Source organism: Pipistrellus kuhlii, unplaced genomic scaffold (genome assembly GCF_014108245.1).
Source record: "Pipistrellus kuhlii isolate mPipKuh1 unplaced genomic scaffold, mPipKuh1.p scaffold_m20_p_2, whole genome shotgun sequence".
NCBI lineage: Eukaryota > Metazoa > Chordata > Mammalia > Chiroptera > Vespertilionidae > Pipistrellus > Pipistrellus kuhlii.
Genome location: NW_023425515.1, coordinates 153,901,793 through 153,926,622, shown reverse-complemented (window position 1 = coordinate 153,926,622; position 24,830 = coordinate 153,901,793). Strand labels below are relative to the sequence as shown.

General features: G+C 41.0%; 1 protein-coding gene across 15 annotated transcripts in view; it reads right to left on the bottom strand.

Moving 5' to 3' along the window:
• DOCK7 (dedicator of cytokinesis 7) overlaps positions 1–17,662 on the bottom strand; it is a 163,560-nt gene extending 145,898 nt beyond the window's left edge. For 8 of the 15 annotated variants that reach the window (XM_036448239.2, XM_036448241.2, XM_036448242.2 and 5 more), the window contains exon 1: positions 17,469–17,659. In XM_036448239.2, coding sequence (XP_036304132.1) covers positions 17,469–17,506 — 38 coding nt within the window. In that variant the 5' untranslated portion in view covers positions 17,507–17,659. Of the gene's footprint in view, positions 1–17,468 lie in introns of all 15 variants that reach the window. The other 7 variants (XM_036448238.2, XM_036448240.2, XM_036448243.2 and 4 more) reach the window with 3 other exon arrangements.
• Positions 17,663–24,830: the final 7,168 nt, after the last annotated feature.

The window sequence follows — 24,830 nt, the reverse complement described above, 5'->3', positions numbered from 1 at the left end:
GGGACCGGTTTGGCTCAGTGGTAGAGCGTCGGCCTGGGGACTGAAAGGTCCCAGGTTCGATTCCGGTCAAGGGCATGTACCTTGGTTGCAGGCACATCCCCAGTAGGGGGTGTGCAAGAGGCAGCTGATCGATGATTCTCTCTCATCGATGTTTCTAACTCTCTATCCCTCTCTCTTCCTCTCTTCCTCTCTGTAAAAAAAAAACAAAAACAAAAACAAGACCTCTTGGAACTGGCTCTGTTTATATCTAAGATAGAAGTCAGGGAAAAAGAGAAGGGGGAGAGAATATACCACAGAATGTACCAGGTAAGAAAGTATATCAAAGGCAATGCAAAAAAAGGGCTAACTAGAAATCTCCAAAAGAAAAAGGACAAAAACAGCTTATGATGTCCCAGTGCTGTGACTATCAAAGTGAGGGAGGAAGAGAGGGAGGGGGGAAGGAGGGAACAAATGGCTCTTGGACACTGGTGTGAAGAAAACAGTTATAAAAACCATTTCTGGCCGAAACCGATTTGGCTCAGTGGATAGAGCGTCGTCGGTCTGCGGACTGAAAGGTCTCGGGTTCGATTCCAGTCAAGGGCATGTACCTTGGTTGCGGGCACATCCCCAGTAGGGGGTGTGCAGGAGGCAGCTGATCGATGTTTCTCTCTCATCGATGTTTCTAACTCTCTATCCCTCTCTCTTCCTCTCTGTAAAAAATCAATAAAATATATATTTTTTAAAAAACAAACAAACCATTTCTGGGGTTATTGAGATATTTGAACACAGTCAAGCAATGTATTACATAATTAAGAATTATTGGTTTGTTTATTTTTAATGTGTGAAAATAGTATTAAATGTGCAAGAAAAAAAATCCTTTTATTTTAGAGATACAAATGATTTAGCTTAGGACTCTTTAGTTATTATTACTCTGGCTTAATGAGGAAAGCTAGCAAATTAAATATAAGGTACAGATGGGGCAAATACCCTTCAATCAGTATATCACGGCCTCCATAAAGCCCTGCCTGATTATTTCTACTCTATTTCACTTAGGTAAGACACTCTGTTGGGCTTTCCAAGCACTCTGTGTTTATCCATATACGTTCAAAGAAATGGAGTTCCTAGGAGGCTAGTTCAGACAGGCAGCAGACTAGCCAGACTGCTTTTCACCGTAGCATAAGAAGAATCTGGCCTTGCTGACAGAATTTGATTTCAACAGCAGGAAAGCCTGGTTTGTAAACATTCTCTTTAAAAGAAGCACATAAATTGCATAGTCAGTTTTTCTTAAATAATAGCAATGCAACCCTCAACTATAAAATTTGATGGAAAAGAAAAAGGTACAGTTAAATATCAAGAATTTGGCTTCTCAGGCCTGGTATACTCTCACTCTTTAGGGGCACCTTTGCAACCTTCTTGAGGAATCTGGGAGGAATAAGAAAAACTTCACTTTCATCCTGGCTGGTTTGGCTCAGTGGATAGAGCATCAGCCTGCGGACCGAAAGGTCCTAGGTTTGATTCTGGACAAGGCCAGCATGTACCTTGTTTACATGCTCAGCAGGAGGCAACCAATCAATGTGTTTCTCTCACATCAATGTTTCTCTCAGTCCTTCCCTCTCTCTCCCAATTTCCCTAAAAATCAATGGAAAAATATCCTCAGGTAAGGATTAGCAAAACAAAAAAAGAAAGAAAAGGAAAACTTCACTTTCAATTGGAGTACGCTTTGCTGTCTCTTATTTTGTATAAATGCCTCAAAGCAGGTTAATGTCTGCCATTAAAGAAAGTGTACAGAGTGAGTGGGGCAAAAGTAAGTTAACAGTTGTTCATATGGCAAATAATTAATATTATTGTTTTTATTATATTAAATAATTAATAAATAATAATACAAGAACAAACTCACAACTACAAACATACTTTTGCCCTACCTTCTATATTCTTTAACTCTGTCTGGTGGCTCTTTTCTACTTCATTTTGATAATTGAACAATACCTTAATCATGGCATCTATCAAATTGTTTTTAAATCTATTTACCAATCTCCTTGCAAGAACTAAGCAATTAAAAGGTAGATCTTCACATTATTTATCATTATACCCTTTAGCAGGGTGCTTTAAAAAGGATTACAAAGCTACAGTGGAAAATGAGAATAAAGAGAAACTCTTAACTCCTCCCCAAAAAAAGCAGTTCAATGAGAATGCTAGAATGGAACGAGTGATGTGAGCTTCTTGGAGGGAGAAGGGCAGAGAGAGCAGGGCGGGGGAGATAGATACTAGTATATTATAAGAGTGAAAAGAAGGTAAGTAATAAATGAATTTAGAGATTACATCATATATAAACTTTCCAAATGCTTTTTAGAGTAAACTAACCTGTAAGTATAGTTGGTTTCTAACTTATTGAGAAGGGACAAGAACATACGCTTTTTAATCCATTTCTGTCAAATAGGTAAATATTTGCTGGCGGGGGAAAATCTGAATCCACAGAAGATTTCTAAATGTATAACCTTTCTTTAAAAGCATAGCTGACACCATTATTATCCCATGTGTTAACTGGTAAGGTAAAAATATTACTACTGAAACTCTTTATTTTTTTAACAAGATATATAACATGTTTACATATCTCAAAGTAGTCTCTAGCCCTAACCAGTCTGGCTCAGTGGATAGAGCATCAGCCTGAGGACTAAGGGGTCCCAGGTTTGATTCCAGTCAAGAGCATGTACCTTGGTTGCGGGCACATCCCCAGTGGGAGGTGTGCATGAGACAGCTAATCGATGTTTCTAACTATCCCTCTCCCTTCTTCTCTGAAATAAATCAATAAAATATACTTTTTTTTAAAAAAGTAGTCTCTAATATATCTTTACCATCTCTGCAAAGGGCTGGTTCCAGAACTACTTTCAAGCTTTATGATTATGCAAATAAAATTACTATGAGAAGCAGGTTTTTCAATATAGAGAGAAGACAAAGAAAACAACTTAATAAAAGAAGACATTTAAAAAATAAATATAACAAATATGTGCATGACACGTCGAAACCGGTTTGGCTCAGTAGTAGAGCGTTGGTCTGTGGACTGAAAGATCCCAGGTTCGATTCCAGTCAAGGGCATGTACCTTGGTTGCGGACACATCGCCGGTAGGGGGTGTGCAAGAGACAGCTGGTCAATGTTACTCTTTCATTGACGTTTCTAGTTCTCTCTCTCTCTCCCTTCCTCTCTGTAAAAAATCAATAAAATATATTTAAAAAAAAAATAAATATATATATATATATATATATATATATATATGCATGACATTAAAAAATTCAAACTTCAGCCCCAACTGGTTTGGCTAATGGATAGAGCGTCAGCCTGTGGACTGAAAGGTCCCAGGTTCGATTCTGGCCAAGGGCATGTACCTTGGTTGCGGGTACATCTCCAGTAGGAGGGTGTGCAGGAGACAGCGGATCGATGTTTCTCTCTCATCAATGTTTCTGACTCTTTATCCCTCTCCCTTCCTCTCTGTAAAAAAATCAATAAAATATATTTTTAAAAATTCACAAAGAGGTAAAAGAAAAAGGTATTATCTCTCTACCACTTCCAATCCCCAGCCTTATTCCTCAAATGTAACCACTTAGTATTTTCTTAGGTACCCTTCAAGAAAAAGATGTGTATTTATCAATATATACACATATACATATACATATATGTATCACTTATTATTTAATAATATCATACAATAACATTTTCTTGATACATTATCAGCACATAAAAAATACCAGCAATACTTATCAAGCACATACAATCTACCTGACAATGAGCAAAATGTTACATTTGTTACACCTCATTCATTTAATCTTTAGAACAACCCTATCTGGCAGGCACTCTATTAGGATATTTAACTTTCAAGAGGTCAAGTTCATACAGGCAATAATGAGTAACACCAAGATCTGAGCTTAACCACTGCTCTCTTTCTTTTTATCTGTAATAGAGTCCATGACATACATAAACTGGAACATATTTAGCCAATCTCTACTGGTAGACATTTAGGCTATTTCTAGTTTTTACAAAGACCATCACTGGAATGTAAATTTCTTTAGGGCAGATTTTTGTGTGAATCAAAAATTATGAGTAATTTTTATTATCTCTTTTGTGCCTTTTTTTCTGCAGTACTATGTATTATTATAATCAGGGGAAAATAGATATTGAGATAAAATTAAAGTAACTTTCTCAAGCTTATTTTGAATGGTAGAGCCAGGGTTTGAATTCAGATCCTTAAAGCTCCTCAGGCCTCTTTCTATGGAAGCAAGTTTCCAAAGGTAAATTATTCTAGCTATAGTTAATACCAGTAATTTCTCTATTCTTCAAAACCTAGCTATGAGGTCAGTTAAATATACCCGGGGAAAATGTCTAGTTTTATATACTACCATATAAATAGGAACACTTTAATGACTACCGCCACTGTTACGATCGGCTTCCTACTTTTCACTGATGGCTAAATGAAACTCCCATTGGAGGCACTGCCTCTGTGCCACTTATAAACCAGCCTGTGTTAAATTCCTTAGGAATTTAGATTCAGAGAACATCAGTAACCACTAAAAGCCAAAAAAAAAAAAAAAAAAAAAAAAAAGAAAACATATAGGTTGGTTTATAAAACCAAAGAACAGAAATAGTCCTTCTATATAATATGCGTTAACATGTAAGACATAGCTTCTTTTTGTGGAGAAATTTTTAAAAACTCAAATGACTCATGCATCCCATCTGACACTATTTTGGGATAACATTTAAGTCAAAGATTTAGAAAGCATTGTATCAAAGAGACTTGGATGTCTCCATCACTCTGATCTATAGTATTTCAATATAACTCAATTTCTTCACCTAAAACATGAGAATATTGCTCCCTAAAATGATGGAACATATTAAATTATAACTATATTTAAAATTTTAGCACTAAAAAAAATTAACACATCTGAAACTAACAACTAAAAAAAACCCAGATAGGTTTGTTCAAAGAAGAACATGTGACCCAAGTCAGACCAATAACTGTTGCTGGATCTTTTGTGCCAGAACTAAACTGGCAGGATTTGAGCCTGAGGCTGCGAACCCTCATTGTAACTCAGTGGAAAATCTATAAAAGACAGGAGGATAGGAGTCTGCCGACATCATATGTATCTCTAGACCAGATGTACTCAGTTATTAAGTCAACACTTTCTTGTGTGCAAATTAATCTGAATTGAGTTTCTGACAATTGCAATAAAAAAAAAGCCACTTTTTCAGTGGCTCTTCTATAAAAAGCCACTGAAAAAGTGAGACAACCTAGCTGGTGTGGTTTGGTGGTTGAGCGGGGATCTATGAACCAGGAGGCAGCCAATCAGTGATTCTCTCTCATCACTGATGTTTCTATCTCCCTCTCTCTTCCTCTTTGAAATCAACATATATGTAATATATATATATATCAATATATATATATATATATATTTATTTTTTTTTTTAAAGTAGTGAAACATCTAGAATGGTTGCCAAAGGGATCCAACCCAGAAGAGAAGAGGAGTTATCTCTCTGAGAAGAATGAATTAACCAATGAAAAAACACGATTCAGGAGAAAAGCAGGGCGATTAATTTCTTCTTCTTCCAGACTCCCATCTACTGAGCTGAGGAACTGCTCCTCCATAAAAAGATATCCTGTGTGGCCAAGCAAGATACCTGTCAACAATCTCTCCACAGCTCTTTGGGGAGCAGTTGCCAATGAGATAAGCTATCACCTTATATTGTTTCTCTTCCTTTTCTGCCTCATTTGCATTTTCTCTTTTGATGCCTGGAATTATGCCTCCCAGATAAAGTCTCAACTCTTATTCCTTGTCTCAGTACCCATTTCTAGAGAACCCAGACCAATAAAAGTACAGCAACCAACGGGCATTGAGATCATAAACAAAATGAAGATTCTCAATATTAATACAATGTTGAATAAAAATAATAATAATTTGCACAGTAATAAAGACAAAAAATAAATCAGTTATAAGGTTTGGAAAGGAAGGAACAAAAATTCATAATTTCTAGATGATATGGTTATTCATACTACATAGGGGTCCACAGATACATTTTTAGAATTAACAAGAGTTTAGCAATTTATATAGCTGGTACGAAATCCTTATATACTAGGAATCCTACCTAATAAAAGCGTAATATGCAAATTAACCATCACTCCGCTACACCCATGCCACCAGCCAATCAGAGAGAGTATGCACATAAACCAACCAAGATGGCTATAGCCACAGAGAGCAGGAGGGCGGCTTGGGTTTCCCAGGCAATGGAGGAAGTCAAGCTACCCCCCTGCCCTTGCCAGCCTAAGCCACTCAAGGCTACAAAGTTTCAATTATAGAAGGTAAATAAATCCAAACAGAAATGGCTGCCAGCCACAAGCGAGCAGGAGGCTTGGCTCCACTCCAGGGTACAAAGTTTCAATTGTAGAAGGTAAATAAATCCCAGATACCAGGGCCTCTGCTTGGGTCGCTGGGGGCCATGGCTGGCCTGAAAACCACTGCAGGCCCCTGGCCCAGGCTGCCCCACACCCCAAGTGAACCCCACCCTGATCCAGGACACCCTTCAGGGCAAACCAGCTGGCTCCTACCCATGCACCAGGCCTATATACTATCTAATAAAAGAGTAATAAGCAGATTGACCATCACTCCAACACACAATAGCTGCTCCCATGTGGTCAAAGATGGCTGCCCCTATGTGGACACAAGATGGCCACCACAAGATGGCCAGCAGGAGAGGGCAGTTGAGAGAGACCAGGCCTGCAAGGAAGGGCAGTTGCAGGCAATCAACCCTTCAGGGGAGGGTAGTTAGTGGTGACCAGGCCAGCAGAGAAGGGAAGTTGGGGACAACAGGCTGGCAGGGGAATGCTTAGGGGGTGATCGGTTAGGGGCAATCAAGAAGGCTGTGAGAGGGATGTCCGACTGCCGGTTTAGGCCCGATCCCACCAGGATCGGGTCTAAACGGGCAGTCGGACATCCCTCGAGGGGTCCAAGATTGGAGAGGGTACAGGCTGGGCTGAGGGACACACACACACCCTCTAGTCCTATATAATAAAAGGGTAATATGCAACTCGACCAAACAGTGGAATGACTGGTTGCTATGATGTGCATTGACCATCAGGGGGCAGACGCTCAATGCAGGATCTGTCCCCTGGTGGTCAGTGCACACCCACCAGGGGAGCACTGTTCATCCAGAAGCCAGGCTCATGGCTGGCAAGCTCAGCAGAGGTGGAAGGAGCCTCTCCCACATCCGCAGCAGCTCCCCCAAGAGTTCCCAGACTGCAAGAGGGCACGGGCCAGGCTGAGGGACCACCCCCCCAACACACACAAAGGGCACCAGGCCTCTAGTAAATCTAATAAAAGATATGTGAGAACCTTGCAGAGAAAATTATAAAATTTCATTGTGTAATATAAAGAACTAAATAAATGGAGAGCAGCCCAGCCGGCATGGCTCAGTGGTTGAACATCAGCCTATGAACGAGGAGACCAGGAGGTTTGATTCCTGGTCAGGGCATATGCCTGGGCTGTGGGATCGATCCCCAGTTTGGGGAGTGCAGGAGGTAGCTGATCAGTGTTTCTCTCTCATCATTGATGTTTCTATCTTTCTCTCTCTTTCCCTTCCTCTCTGAAACCAATAAAAATATTTCTTTAAAAAATAAATAAATGAAGAGTACACCATAAATTGGAAATTTAGTAATATAAGGATGTCACCGTTCCCAAACTGATATATAAATTAAATGAAATCCCAGTCAAATTCTAATAAGATTTGGAGGTTTTCTAAAATATATATGGAAATTCAAAGAGTTCACTCAGAGCAGCAGCCAAGATACTGTAAAAAGGTGGGAGGAGTTTACCAAATTCTAAGACTTATTAGAATTAAGAGCATTTATAGTTGGTGAAAATATATATAACCAGAACTATCGAACAAAATAGAGAGCCCAGAAAAAAAACCCACAAATAAGGACACACAATCTCTTACAGAGGTGGAAGGTCAGATCAAGGGAGAAAAAATAACCCACTGTGAGTAAAATTAAAATTTCATACCATATACATATCAAGCCCAAGTAGAATATAAGCCTAAATACAAACAAGTCAACTACAAGTTTGTGATAATACAGGTGGAAATCGCCGAAACCGGTTTGGCTCAGTGGTAGAGCATCGGTCTGCGGACTGAAAGGTCCCAGGTTCGATTCTGGTCAGGGGCATGTAATTGGTTGCAGGCACATCCCTGGTAGGGAGTGTGCAAGAGGCAGCTGGTTGGTGTTTCTAGCTCTCTATCTCTCTCCCTTCCTCCCTGAAAAAAATCAATAAAAGTATATCTAAAAAAAAAAAAAAAATACAGGTGGAAATCTTAATGACCTCAGGAAACCTTAATGACCTTATTTGTTAAAAAAACAAAGTATTTCTTAAACAAGACCTCAAAAGTATTAACAGTCAAAAAAAACAAAAACAAAAACTGATAAATTACATTAAAACTTAGCACTCCATTTTGAAAAAAAACCTCCATAAAGAATATTAAAAACTGAGTAGGAAGATATTTGCAACACCTATAATCAATAAATGACTAATACACTAAATGTATATAAAGTACTCACACAAATCAATAAGAAAAAGACAGAACCCAAAGCAAAAAATCAATGAGAAAGAATGGCAAAAGATTTCAATAAGCAATTTACAAATTTACAGCTCAATCTCATCAGTAAATACAAATTAAAACTTTTACAATATAATAGCATCACCCATCCACCGATTGGCAAAAACGAACAAGTCTGCAATACTAAATGATGTAATTATATAAAAAACATTGTTCTGGGAGTGTAAATTTCTACAACTATCTTAGAAAACAGTTTGACATTACCTAATAAACTTGATGAGAAATAAAACTGCTAGACAAGCAATTAAATACCTAAAACCCAGCAATTTCCATACCTGGGTATACCATAGAGAAACTCATGCACACGTGTACCAGAATAAATGTATAGGAATATTAATAGGATCATTGCTTCTAATAGTCAAAAACTGGAAACAATCCAATTCTCCCTTGACTGTGAAATGGAAAATTGTGGTATTTATACAATGAAATAATAAGAAATAAAAATGAATAAACATCAATTACTCTTAACATTATGAATATCAATTACAGATATAATTTTGAGCAAAAGAAAATAAAGTATATTAACATACAGTATGACTAGATGCAAATGAATGGCGAAAAAAAGCAGAAAAAATCTGTTACTTAGAGATGCAATATGTGGAAAAAATAGAAGAAAAAAAAAAAGGAAAGAAAAGAAAAAGATAAAAGAAAAAAGAAATGGTTATCCCAAAAGTAAGGGTATTGGATTAGAATAGTCTGAAGGAAAAGGTAAGATTTAGAAAAGAAGAAGGATATACCAAAAGAAAAAAACGGAAGAGTTATAGAGATACAAACGAGCAGAGCATTTGTCTGCATACAGTGAAAACCCCAGATTGACTGGTCCAAAATGCAAGCTAGAAAATAAGTGAAAAAGAAATGGACAAGATTATAGATGACATTAAAATGCAAGCAAAAGTTTGGATTTTACACAATAGGAAACCACTATATATATATATATACATAAACAAAAACAAAAACTGATAAATTGCATTAAAACTTAGCACTCCATTTTGAAAAAAAACCTCCATAAAGAATATTAAAAACTGAGTAGGAAGATATTTGCAACACCTATAATCAATAAATGACTAATACACTAAATGTATATAAAGTATATACATATATATATATTTTTTTTTTTTTTTAAATCCTCATCTGAGGACATGTTCATTGTTTTGTTTTGTTTTAAGAGAGAGGAAGGAGGGAAAGAGGAAGGGAAAGAGAGGAGAGAGAATGAGAGAGACAGAGAGAAACAGAGACAGAGAGAGACAGAGAGAGACAGAGAGAGAGAGAGAGAGAGAGAGAAACATAGGTTGGTAGCCTCCTGCACATGCCCCAACCAGGGATTGAACCAACAACCCAAGTATGTGCCCTGACTGGAAGTCGAACCCATAACTTTTGGTATATTGGATAAAGCTCCAACCAACTGAACTACACTGGCCAGGCACCATTATATATTCTTAAACAAAAGAATGCCATGTGTTTTAGGGAGAATTCATTTGCAACAAGTTTGAATTAGAAGAGGGAGCCAGGGATCAATTACACTGGTTTGTAGTCACCTCGAAGTGAGGTAATGAAAGATGCTCCCTGCTGTCAGGGTGGCATTCATTCAAACACTTATGTGTCCAGTTTACACAGACTCTGGGCTAAACACTGGAGATTAAAAAGACCCAGACCAGCCATCAGAGAGCTCTGAAAACCAGTGTAAAATAGGAGAAAGAGTGGAGGGTGGAAGCATGAGAAAAATTTTAAAACAAGCAGTAGTTTCTGAAATCAGTGATGAAGAAAAGGAAAAAATCTTAGATTCCTAATCTTCAAGAGTTCTACAATTCAAGTACATATAAGGTACCATGGTAAGTACAGCCATATGGGCCATGGATTGATGAGAACAAGCAGGAAGTAGTCTCAACTATACCACAAACAAGTGAGAAATATGACTAGAAAAGAAAAAGGAATGATTGGTTGGCAGCTAAAAAGGCCAAAAGACTCAATGGTTCTTTGTTTTATGATGAGAAAGGCATAGTAAGTCTTATGGCTTAGGGGAGCATCCATTTAAAGGAATAGATTGAAGATGCTAGAAAGGAAAAGAAAAATTGTGAGATCAAGATTCTGAGGAAATGGCAAGGTATGGGACTAAAGTACAATGAAATATGTAAGCCTTAGAGATTAGACACTGTTCAGGCTCAAGAGAAAGATGGTTAAATGACATATTGGCACAGTAGTATGCTGAGGCTAAAATGAAGAACTCATGTTTGAACTCATGTCAAACTTTCCAGTAAAAGATGTAGGGAAACAAAGATGATAAATGAGAGAAATGATTTGTAATAAACTTTAAAGGAAAACTTAATAAGAGATCAACTTTGGGGAGTTTTTTTATTTTGTCTTTATTGTTAAAAGTATTACAGATGTCCCCTTTGGTTGTGGGGTTTTCTTTACCATTGACCCCCTCCACCCCGAACCCATCCCTCCCAGGCCTTCACCACTCTATTGTCTGTGTGAACTGGTCTAGTCTCCCTTTAAACACTACTCTACAGCTCACGAGTAAGAAATTCTAATATATAAAAACCAATATATAACGACCAATAACGACCTAGGCTCGACCAACCCAGCACTGACTGCTTCTGTTGCAGGCACAGTGCCCCAGCAATGACTTTTGAGGGGCTGCAAATCAAGGCTGGAGAGAAGCATGAAGAGAAGCAGTGACTGGTCTGTTGCCTCTGGCAACTTTTGATCAGCATTTGCCTTTCTCTTTCTCTCCCAGTCCGGCCAGCAGGCTTGCCTTCATTTCTCTCCAGGCCTCTCCACTGGAACTGCTGATCAGCCCCACTTTCTTTTTTTTTTTTTTTTTTTTAATATATTTTATTGATTTCTTACAGAGAGGAAGGGAGAGGACAGAGAGCCAGAAACGTCGATGAGAGAGAAACATCGACCAGCTGCCTCTTGCACACCCCCTACTAGGGATGTGCCCGCAACCAAGGTACATGACCTTGACCGGAATCGAACCCGGGACCTTTCAATCCACAGACCGACGCTCTACCATTGAGCCAAACCGGTTTTGGCAGCCCCACCTTTTGATGCTATGAAGAACCAATGGCTGCCTAGGAGCTGACTTAGACACCAACTAATCAGGACTAAATGTGGGTGCTGTAGGGAGCCAATGGCTGCCTACGAGGCAGATCTTTTAATGCTGACTGGCATAGAAACCAATCAATCAGAACCAAATTGGCCAGTAGAGGAGGGCAGTTGGGGGCGAGATCAGGCCTGCAGGGAGGGCAGTTGGGGACCAGATCAGACCGACAGGGGGGGGGCAGTTAGGGGTGATCAGGCTGGCAGGCAGAGGCAGTTAGGGGCAATCAGGCAGACAGGCAGGTGAGCAGTTAGGAGCCAGTGGTACCGTGTTTCCCCGAAAATAAGACATCCTCCAAAAATAAGACCTACTTACAGGTTTCCTTCTGAGTGAAATATAAGGCATCCCCCCAAAATAAGGCCCCCCTAGGCTAAACATGAGAGATTTGGTCCACTGATTCTGAAAGAAATGGAGTCACAAGAAATTCACCAGGAAATTCAGGTATTGGATTGTTATGATGATGTTCCAGAAGATGATGACATGATTGTCATTGAATAAATGAGTAAATTCTTGATACTGTAGGATTCACAGTTTGTCTGGTTTGTGTTGACAACTACCGTACTACCGTACCATATACAGGTAATAAATTTCCTTTATTTTCATTTAACAATAAATGTGTACCGTATTCTTCTTCATGGAAAAATAAAACAACCCCTGAAAATAAGACCTAGCGCATCTTTGGGAGCAAAAATTAATATAAGACACTGTCTTATTTTCGGGGAAACAGGATACCAGATTGCGAGAGGATGTCCAGTTGGAGAGGGCGCAGGCTGGGTTGCGGGGAACCCCCCCTTCCATGCACGAATTTCATAGGTTATAAGATACTCAGCATTGAGTTAGTGATATGAATATAACAAAAGCTCAATGAAGTATATGTCAAAAGTGACAAAAGAGGCAGCATTAAAGTAGTTGATAGTAATTGGAAAGGATTTACTTAGATCAGGAGTGAGATAATGAAATGAACATAGCAGATTCAGCAGATCGAAAAATTGGGCCTACCCAACCAGAGTTATAAACAAGTTCAGGACTAAAAACAACTGGGGTTATAAATAAGTCTATATCTAGGAAACTCTACTCATGTAAAATTCTCATCAGAAATAAAGATCTGATGAAAGCCTTTCATTATATTCTGCTTCTTTAGCAGCAAAGATGATATTAAGTTAACAAAGGCAAGACTAAAAAGGCAAGGATAACTTTTGAGATGCTAACAGTAGCACTCTTAGAAAATCTAGAACTACTCCAGAAAATATTTTGCAGAAAGAAAATACAGTTGAATAAAAAGTGTTAAGACCTGCCCTGACCAGGTAGCTCAGTTGGTTAGAGCTGCCTTCCAATATGCTAAGATTGCAGGTTCAATCCCAAGTAAGAGCACATACAGGACACAACCAATGAATGTATAAATGGGTAAAATAACGAGTCGATGTTTCTCTCTCTCAAACCAATAAAAAAAAAATTTAATTTATTTTAAGCATAAGACCTTAAGACCAAAAATCAGAGGACTAGGATTTGAGTTCCAATTTAAGCAAATAATCCCATGCCCAGTAGGCCTCAATTCCTTATCTAGATTATGGACAAAATAATAACAAAAAATAATATAGAAATAAGAATAGCAGCAGCTTTTTTTTCTAATGGTTCTTATGTTTTAGGCACAGTTCTAAATTTTTTTACATGTATTAACTCACTGAATCCTTACATTAATTCTATGGAGGTGATTTATCCCTGCTTCACTGATGAATAAATGAAAACAGAAAAGTTAGATCAAATGTCCAGAGTCACATAGCTATTGTGATAAAAGCAAAATTTCAACCTGTATAATATGCCCTGGATTTTTTTTTACTATGTTCTTCTGCCTCTCTGGGTTATGAAGATGAAAATGTAGCAAAATGTATTTTAAGAATATACAAATGCTCATCATTACTGCTGAATATCAATCAAGTAACAGGACAAAATAATCCAAACAAAATCCTAGATCATTAATTTACAGTCAACATTCCAAAAAAAATGTATATATTATATGCTGGGGGTGAGTATAAACCTTAACATGCATGTGCTTTGTCCTTAAAAAGTAGGGAGACAAGATATTGACAAAATGAACATGCTGCTTTTCTATGATGGGCTGAGGTAAGGAGAACAATCAATGATACAGAATAAAGAGCTTGAAAATCACAGCTTCAAAAAATAACAGCACTAAAATAACAGCAAAAGGATCAGGAATAACTGAGCCAGAAAAGAAATTAGCGTAATTCTTTTTTAAGTAAAGGTTTCTAATAATTATAAAGCTTTTTAAAAAAGAAAGATAACATTTCATGCTGAAACCAGTTTGGCTCAGTGGTAGAGCATCGGTCTGCGGACTCAAAGGTCCCAGGTTCGATTCCGGTTAAGGGCATGTACATTGGTTGTGGGCACATCCCCTGTAGGGGGTGTGCAAGAGGCAGCTGGTCGATGTTTCTCGCTCATCGCTGTTTCTAGCTCTCTATCTCTCTCCCTTCCTCTCTGTAAAAAATCAATAAAATATATTAAAAAAAAAAAAAGGAAAGATAACATTTCAAATAGTAACAAGTTTTTCAGAGCAACAGATTTCACATATGCACACCACAGAAGGGGATTATCACTACCAAGTAAAGGTCCTAGCCATATTATAAATACTGTAATAACAAAAATTGTTGATACTTACTGGGCACTAGCAAAAATCACTGTTCTAAGCACTTTACATGTATTGATTTATTTAATCTTTACAACAAACCTGTAAGTCCTACTATTATCCCATTTTATAGATAGGGATAATGAAGTGAATAAAGTAACATGCCCAAGTTTACTCAACAAGGGGCAGTGCTAATATGGCAGACTAAGGCAGTTTGCTTCCAGAGTTTGTGCTATTGTACTTCCTTTAGTAGGAAACTAAGAAGCAGAACAAGAATTTATTCAGAAGTATTTATTCAGTCATATTTGGCAACTAGGAGGAAAGTGCCTTTCACTCACGATAAGCAAATAATACTTCATCTACAGCAGTTCTGTCCTTGGCTTTCCCTCCAAATTAAGACTGCACATTTCTCCTGGGCTTTCATCTCCTCTGCTTCAATTACAATCAACTTACTGATGGCTCCCAAATCTAGATCTTCATTCCAATCTCTCTTCTGCACCTAAAACCTGTACCAACAACCTAGTAGACTTTTCCCTCTGAATGCTTCATAAGCACCTCAAATGAGCATGTGCAACACTGAATCATGATATCCATTCCACCTCATTTCTACCCTCAAACCTATTCTTCCTCCTGATTTTTTTTTTTAATTGCTTTCAGAGAGGAAGAGAGAGGGAGAGATAGAAACATCAATGAAGAGAGAATCCTTAATAGGCTGCCTCCTGCACTCGCCCTGCTGGGGATCTAGCCCACAAGCTGGGCATGTGCCCTTGACCAGAATCGAACCCAGGACCCTTCAGTCCCCAGGCTGACGCTCTATCCACTGAGCCAAACCAGCGCGGGCCCCAATATACTTTTAAGACAATTTATTTTATCGCCATTCCCATTTTACAGATGAGGAAACTTAGGCACAAAGAAGTCAAAAATTTGCCTAAGGACACAGCTAATAGTCCACAGGCTGATGTTCTATCCACTGAGGATAGAACCAACAAGGGCCTAACTTTACTTTATAAGGCTATGTTAATTTGAATTTAGTGTTAGTTTTGCAAAACCGATCTTGAGTGTATGTGTATGTGGGTATGTGTGTGTGTTGTACTGTCCCATCTGAGGACAAACTCCATAGATGGAGAGCAAACATTGTATATGTTTCATATCTAAATTCCTAATGTGCACATTTCTTGAACAGCGCAATGTTCTCAGAGATGAACTTTTGGTTCCATTAAATAAATTAATACTAAGCATGGTGTCAAGTAATATATCTTTTTTTAAATGGCACTGCCTTCAGAATCAAGACCCAATTGTTTTACAAATAAAGTACTAAGCCGAGACAGGTTTGGCTCAATGGATAGAGCGTCGGCTTGGGGACTGAAGGGTCCCGGGTTCGATTCCGGTCAAGGGCATGTACCTTGGTTGCAGGCATATCCCCAGTAGGGGGTGTGCAAGAGGCGGCTGATTGATGACTCTCTCTCATCGATGTTTCTAACTCTCTATCTCTCTCCCTTCCTCTCTGTACAAAATCAATAAAATATATTTAAAAAATAAAAATAAAATAAAAATAAAGTACTAATTGAGTATTAAATCAATCACAACTCTTTAGGATATGCTAATCATTGTAAGTGTTCAGTGATAGCTAGTATAGGCCATGCACTATGCTAAACACTTTACACACATTTTGCCATTTAATTGTCACAATTCTCCGATCTGGGTTCTGTTATCATACCCATTTTTCCAGAGGAGGAAACTAGAACTTAAGATAGCTTAAACAATTTGGCGAAGCTGGCAAGTTAGAAAATAACAGGAGGGATCTCACGTCATAGTTTAACACCAGAGCCTGGGCCCTTTGGCATTTACTATTCTGCCTCATAAGGAGAATATAAAATACATCTTTAAAACGTCAAAGAAAGAAAAAATGTAAGCACAAAGCTTAAACCAAAGAAATGTTAGGTTTAAATAGACAACGGGCCAAAACAGAGAAGCACGATGGAAGCTCAGGCGGTTAAGAAAGGACCTGTTTGGGAGGTCCAAAAAATCTTTTAAGAAACCTCAGCAAACTAAAAAGATCCAGGCCCACAGAAATACAATTGTCAAAAAAAAAAAAAAAATGCATTGTCAATGTTTCTTTTATTGGAACCCCATGACCCATAGACACCAAAAATGTCTAGCATCTTATACATTGGTATAATTCCACAAAGAAGTCCTACAAATACAAGAATCCTCCACAGTAATTCAATGTTTAGGTTTGCTTTTTGGGGGGGGAAAGGGGATGTCAATTTTTAGTTTTGGGGGTGGGGGGAAGAAAGGTGACAACCCACCCCAAACAGAGAAAGGAGCAGTGAGTGAAGAACACCGCCTCTCATCCATCCATCTTCTTCCTCGGGAGCTGGAAGCCCAGGGACGCACAGAAATGCACATGGCATGAGCATCCAGCTGCAGCCCACCGTCCGCCCCACGTCCTGCAGCCGCAGCCGCACGCCTAAGGTGCAGACCGCAGGCTCTTAACTTTTCATCGTGGCCGTGAATCCCGCTCTGACCTGGGCCTCTGGGCGCACAGAGGGTCCCTGTCAGATCCCTCGGGAGGGGGAGGAGGAGGCGGGGAGGAGGGCCCCAGCCCGCGCGCGCCGCTCCTTTGTCGGGGCGGAGAGGAGGGCGGCCGCCCGCACCCCCGGGGGGCGCACGGGAGGGGGGGAGTGGGCGGGGAGAGGAGAGCGTGGGGCGCAGCGCAGGCCGCGGCTTCCCCGGCGCCGGGGGTGGGGACACAAAGAATTTGGGAAGCGCCACCGATCAGCCCAGCCGGCCGGCCGAGGGGCTTCCCCCCCACGAGCCGCGGCCAAACTCCAGGCCCGGCGCCCGCGGGCCGGCGGAGGAGGCGGAGGCGGAGGCGGGCGCCCCGGGCTCTCGAGGCCCCGGAGTCGGCGAGGCTGCGGGCGCCGGGGTCCGAGGGCGGCGCGAGGCCGCAGCCGCAGGGCAGGCCGCGGGGTCCGGGCGCCCGCGCCGCCACACCCACCCACCCACCCACCCCCGAGGCCGGGCGCGGGAGGACTCCCCCGCTCTCCCTCCGGCCACGGCGACTGCGGCCCACGCCGCCCGGGATGTACCTGCTGATCTTCTGGGCGAAGGCGCGGCGCTCGGCCATGGCTGCGGCGGCGGCGGCGGCGGCGGTCCGGGCGCGGAGGGCGGGCGCGTGCCTCCCCGCTCGCGCTCCCTCGCTCGCGGCCTCCGCCAGTGCCGGCGCCGGGCTCGGGAGGCTGGGGCTGGCGGCCGCGCCGGGAACGAGCCCTACCGTAATGCTCCTGAGAGCGGCGCAGCGAGAAACCGCTCCCCCAACCCACCCCCACCCAAAGCGCGTCAATTCCCGCGGGAGTGCCGGCGGCGGGGGAACCCAGAGGAGGAAGAATGGGGCGGCGTGGGGAGGACCCAGGAGCCAACCCTGGCCCCGCGCTGCTGTGGCCCGCACGACCTACAGGACAGAGAGAGAGAGAGAGGAACCAGAATGGGGCCAGCGACCTAGCGGGAGGGGGTGAGGCAAGCGAGGGGGCCCTTCCCAAAAAGGAAGGGAAGGAAATGGGAGATGGACTTTGCTGCCCTGGGTGGCTCGGTTCGGTTCGAGTGCCAGCAGCGCCCATCTCCGACCTAGTAAAAGCACTTTTCTTTTCTCTTTCCACCGTGTGAACGGGGTCTGACTGCACAAAGAATGGTCTGTCTGACAAAGAAAGGGACGGAAAAGACCTTGCTCCTGCAGAAGTAACAGTGATAATAGCTGACGTGCGGTGCTCCGCCGGGCCCTGGATTAAAGTTTTACACGCACGACAGTGTTTAGAATTCACAATAGCTCTCTGAAGTAAGTTGTGATCGCAGTTTTGGCGAGCAGGAAACGGGTTCAGAGAGGCTAAGCGACTGGCCCCAGGTCACACAGATCGTAATCTCTGCCACTGGCCTTCAAGCCCAGAGGCCAGGCCTTTGCTTGGAGGACAAGTGTTTCTGCCTGGATAGTACTCTTCCTCAATCTGTTACTTCCCCCCCCCCCCTTTTGGATCTCATTTTCCATTATATATGCTGGACGATGCGAGCTCTACCAATTTCCTATTTTATTAAGCAATGTCTGCGTAACACTCTAAATGATCTTGCCCATTAAATCTGATTATCAAACAGGGAGTAGCAGAAAGCATGCTTTATTATTCTGTTGCAATCCCATGTGTCTAGATTGTTTGCCTCCTGGTGCACATCTGCTGTTTAGTGACGTTACAGTGAAAATAAGAACAATATCTTGGTTTCTTGTACCTTTCCTCTTAAATACTGCAAGAATTTACCCTATGTATGTATTATTATCATCCTCCCCTGTGCCCTTGTGAAGTACGTGGGATACTTATTTTCCTCTTTTACAGTTGGCAAATTTGTAGTATTCGGCCGTTAAGTTACTTGCCTGGACTCACACACTGAGTCAGAGGTAAAAACCTCCATTAGTCAGATCCAGAACTTCCTGTCCCGTGCTCTAACAGTGTGGGAGATTTCATTTATGAATTTTGTATAACAGTGCTCACACCAGCAAAGACAGTTTCCTCAAAGAGGGGATACATGTAGGTTCTACCTAAGTGTAGAGCCCACCTAAGATTCTAGGGAATACAAAACTGGATTAGGCTCAGTCCTACCCTCAGGAAGTTTGAGTCCATTGGCAAAGATGAAACGGCTGCTTATAAAACCGAAAGTCAAGGCTCACACTGTATCATGGCCTTTCAGATCCTCTGTATTAGAAACCCAATCTTATTCTGCCGCTTCCTTCCCTATGTGACGAACTTACTTAACTTCGACTCTAAAATGGGAGAAATAATTGTACCTACTTGAAAGAGTAGAGTGAGGATTCGTTCGAGTTATTTCGTACGAGGTTCTTAGAAAAGGACATACGGAAAGTACTCTATGTATTAGCAACTGTTATTATTATCACTACTGCTATCATTATTCATCATTACACTGAAGCTTGTCCTGGGTGCTTGATAGTCCCTGAATTGGTTGTCTGCTCTCAAGCCCAGCCAGATGTTGTATGCCTTTATCTCTGCTCCGCAAACATCTTTTCACCACTCTCATAGAGAACTGACCAAATTCTGTTGTGAATAGCTCTTTGTGTACATGACTCACTAGCTGCCAAAGTGTCTGGGAGGACATTGCATGCACTGTGTGGCCTGCTGGGAACATTTAGAGCAAAGAGAGGATTCGCAGGACCAAGCTGTAAGCAGGAGAGACAGAGTTTGAGGACTACTCCAAGCGAGAATGGTGGCTCCCACCTCTGGGGAAGTGCTGGCAGTCACAGACAAGACCAGTCCGGGGCAGATATCCATGTTCGACAGGGGTCCAATCTTAGGGAAATGTATGGAGTTCAACAAAGGAAGTGAGAGTGGAATTGCTTTGGCTGACCAGCATTCATGCTTCCCACACTAACCTACGCACACATGCACATATGTACACGTGGGCGTGTGTGCATACACATACACACTAGCCTCAATTCACCATACTTCTATGGAGCTGACCTCCCCACCCCAGCTCCCCTGTCATCCCAGTTTAAAGGATGAGTATGTGTGGCCTGAACCTTGGAAAGCACAGCAGCACATTCCTCTATCTTATGTAACTAATTTAGAGGTAGGCATGTGAACAAAGCCAAGACTATTGGGCCCAATCAGAACTAAAAATTATATGTGCCGTACCAGGTACCTCCATCTCATTTGCCTGAGAGTGAAGTCAAACACAGCAGAGAGGAGAGCAAAAAAAATGGGAACAAGGAGGAAGAGATAGCTCCTATAACATTACTTGATCCTTGGACTTTGCAGTTATACAAAGTAACGGTGCTGAGGTTTTGTCTGTGGTTTGGTTTGGTTTGGTTTGAGATTTTGCTTAAGCTAATTTGAGTTCATTTGGTTTTCTGACATTAGCAACGGAAAGAGCCTTACCTGATAGAGACCTTTATTTAGTCAACCAATGCTACGAGGCCCTGGAGATAGAATGGTACAATAAGACTCTTTGTGTCCTCAAGGAGTGTAGAGTCTAGTTGAAGAGATAAACAACTAAAATGTATGTTAAGTGTTAACATGGGAAAAGTTCAGGATGCTCCATGTCCATTCTAGATAGCATCAGGTCTTATCACCAGGATGCTCATTGGACATAAGGTGGTGAAAACTAGATGGAGTGTAACTATGTGTAACCCTATTAAAACTTTGTGGAAAGACTGTTTGGAACTCTGGAGCACCAATGGCTCAGATATCGATGAATTCAGAACCCAAGTCTCCCACTGATGGGAGGATACTGGCAAAGAAATGACTTACCAAAAGCCAGCACCTATTTGGCAGAACAGCCTCAAACAGTGACTTTTAAGTAAGAAAACCTCAGGACAGTTTTCCCACTGGACATACACATTGTTCTCAAGTCCTTTAAGCAGAAGACTTAGGGATGTGGCAAGAAGAAAAAAAAAAGAGGAATTCATATTAGTTTCACATTCTAACCTTTACGGAGTTCAGGTTTCCCCTTTAAGGAAGGTTATGGTGGTGACAAGGTCAAGGTTCTAAGGCCACAGAGTGTTTGTGTGACGAGGGATAAAGTTCTGGCTTTGCAGGCAGAATGTATTCTCTTGGGGGATTTGGGAGAGGGAAGGAGACAGAGAGTGGTTCCTCTGTGTAAGCTTGAGCTTTTATTAAGCATCACTAGATTGGTGCAATAAAACTGACATGAGGCTTCCTCCACTCGAAGGCTGTAAGGAAGGCCGGTGAGTGTGGCCCAGAGGAAGGGATGACTGGGCCATGCCGCTTGGGCTTACCTCAATCCCAAACTGAAGTCTGGGATTGAGCACAAAGTCTATGCTAGGGAAGCTTTTGTCTACCTCATCCTCGGTCACTCACTCTCTCTTAATGTCTAGCAATATGATTTTTACAAGAGATAATTCAGGGATTCTAAACCTACCCACACTGCACAACTAATAGCACCTATATTTACTCTTAGGTTGCTTGCTACACTATTCACGAATTGCCTATTACTCTGAATTTTCCCATTAGATTAGATCTCTTGTTCACCATTGTATTTCCAGCATCTACTACACTGCCTGATCTATTATAATCACTCTGTGGATATGTTTGAGCAAACAAATGCCATGAACTAAAATATTTTGTGATCTTAATTTCCCCAGAAGCAATGATTAATACATCACATGAATGTGTCCATCAACTCAGATGCTCTCCAAACCCCACCAATCTAGGAGTTTTGTGGAGATTCCATTAGGTAGGCATGATTGATTAATCATTGGCCATTGGTGATTGAATTCGATCTCCAGCCACTCCTCTCTTTAAAGGTCTGTGGGTGGGGCTGAAAGTCTCAACCCTCTATTCACAAGTGCTTCCTCTGGCAACCAGCCCCCATCCTGAAGCTCTCTTGGGGCCCACCAAGAATCACCTAAAAAAGATGTGGTTGAAAGGAGATAGTTATAAATAACAAAAGTTATAAATAACAAAAGATGTTCCTGTCACTTCTATCACTCAGGAATTCTAGGCTTTTAAGAAATATACATATTTTAGCCAAAACCGAAAGTTTGGCTCAGTGGATAGAGCATCAGCCTGTGGACTAAAGGGCTCCAGGTTTGATTCCGATCAAGGGCATGTACCTTGGTTGCGGGCACATCCCCAGTAGGGGTTGTGCAGAAGGCAGGTAATTGATGTTTCTAACTATCCCTTCCTGTCTGTAAAAAAAAAAATTATATATATATATATATATATATATATATAGAGAGAGAGAGAGAGAGAGAGAGAGAGAGAGAGAGAGAGAGAGATAGATATAGATATTGATATTGATATTGATATATATTGATATATATTGATATCAATATATTGATATCAATATATTGATATATATATATAATTATTTTTTATTTATTTATTTATTTTTACGAAAAGGAAGGGAGAGGGATAGAGTTAGAAACATCAATCCAGCTGCTTCCTGCACACACCCCACTGGGAATGAACCCGCAACCAAGGTACATGCCCTTGACCGAATCAAATCTGGGACCCTTTAATCCGCAGGCTGACGCTTAATCCACTGAGCCAAACTAGTTAGGGCTGGAATTCTAGGCTTTTAAACAAAGACCAATATGTATTATTGTATCATATTTCAATAAAATTATTTTTTTAAAAGAATAAAATAGACTTGAGACATACTATATTTGTCAGGGTTCACCAAAGAAACAGAATCAATCGAATAAAGAGAGAGATGTATTATAAGGAATTGGCTCATGCAGATAAGCTAAGTGCTAAGATCTGCAGTTGGCAAGCTGGAGACCCAGGAGAGCCAACAATGTTGTTCCAGTCCCAGTCAGAAGGCACGAGAACCAGGAGAGCTGGGATCCAGGAAGAGCCAATATTTCATTTTGAGTTGTCTGAAAGTAGGAAAAACTGATGTCCCAGTTCAAAGGCCATTAGACAGGAGGAATTCCCTCTTATTTGGGGGAAGTTCAGCCTTTTTATTCTATTTAGACCTTCCACTGACTGTTTAAGACCTACCCACTTAGGGAGGGTGGTGATTTGTTTTACTTAGTCTATTGATTTGAGTATAAACTCATCCAAAAACACCCTCACAGAAACACCCAAAATAAAATTTGGCCAAATATCTAGGCTCCCTGTGTCCCAGTCAAATTGGGACATCCCAATTAACCATCACATAGCAACTTAAATACAACACATGGGTCCAAAGAAAACAAACCAACTATAAAATAAAAGGCATTTGTGAGACAGCAAATTCTGTTCACTGGTTGGGTATTAAATGATGATAAGAATTATTATTTTCTGAATTCTTCCAGTTGTTCCTCCAGATACACTCTCCACCCTGTTCTCTTCTCCAGAAGGCTGGCCTATATGAATTAAATCAGCAGGGTTCCCACGGCCTTTGGCTATTAGATGGGCTTGGCCAGTGAGAAATACTGGCAAGAGAACAGTGGGAGGAAGGAGAGTAATGTCAAGGTATTATTCCCCTGCCTCCCTCCCTGCAAGGCCACCTCTTGATTGCTGTATCTCTTGACCAAAGAACATTGCTTCTCTAAGAAGAGCCATCTCTCTAAACTCATTCTCCTCCCACGTTCTGGTAACTACGCCCTCACCTTATCCCTTTGGGTCTGCAGGTAGTACCAACTTAGCCGCTTACCCTAGGTTACTACACTATACATTGTGGTTCCCCTATACCCACAGCTTTTAAATAAACCTTCTTAGAGTTACCTTATTTTAAGTGTGTCATCCTGTTAAACTGTTGATTTATGTGTGATAAGGGTTTTGTGGTTGTACCACAAAGAGAGAGAGAGAGAGAGAGAGAGAAATCTTTATTCCTTGAAGATACACACTGAACTACTTATAAATTAAATTATGTAAACATCAATACAATATGATTCATAATTAAAAACAATCCAATATGATTCATAATTAATGGGTATAAAGTTTCAGTATTAAAAGATTTTAAAAAAGTTCCAGAGAGCTATTGCACAACAATGTGAATATACTTAACTCTATAGAACTTTACACTTAAAAATGTTAAGATGATGCCAAAACCGGTTTGGCTCAGTGGATAGAGCATCAGCCTGCAGACTGAAGGATCCCAGGTTTGATTCCGGTCAAGGGCATGTACCTGGGTTGCGAGCACATCTCCAGTGGGAGTTGTGCAAGAGGCAGCTGATCAATGATTCTCTCTCATAGATGTTTCTAACTCTCTATCCCTCTCTCTTCCTCTCTGTAAAAAATCAATAAACTATATATTTTTTAAAAATGTTAAGATGATACATTTAATGTTATGTGGTTTTGGCCACAGAAAAAATAATAACCTAACATTGGGCTTATGTTGCTAAATGTTGAATCTGGGTGATGGGACTGTTGGGATTCATTATATCATTCTTTCTAAGTGAAGAAAAGGAAATAAAAAAGGCCTAAATTGGTATGATGTCAGAAGGGAGAAGGCAACCTGCTGATTAGAGAAGAAACAGAGGTGAAAGCTCACAGAATGACTCTATCATGTAGCCAGACTAGAAGGTCTAAGCGGCCAGGGGTTAAGGAAATAAAAGAAGTAGAAGAAATGTTGGCTTAAGGGCCAGTTTGGGACGAATGTCAGTGGTATCCAGTTGTGCTGTAATTTGATTTCAGAGGGCTAGGAGCTGAAACCTGCTGGGATTATTGATTCTGGATCTGGGCCCAGCAGATCCTAGTGTTCTTTAGGAACAGTAGGGAAGTTCTGGAACAAACAGGTCTGACAAAGAAAAGAAGAAGCACCAAAGTTCAAGAGTTGGAGTCATGGAAACGTTCTGACTGGTAAAAAACCATACATGTTTGTAGACTAAAGGAAGAATTAAGAGGAGAGAGAAAATTGAAAATATAAGGGAGACACTTTTGACAACCTTGAGAGAAACAGGTACCTTTTATCTGCTACCTCAGGAAGGAAGAAAAGGATGGAAAACC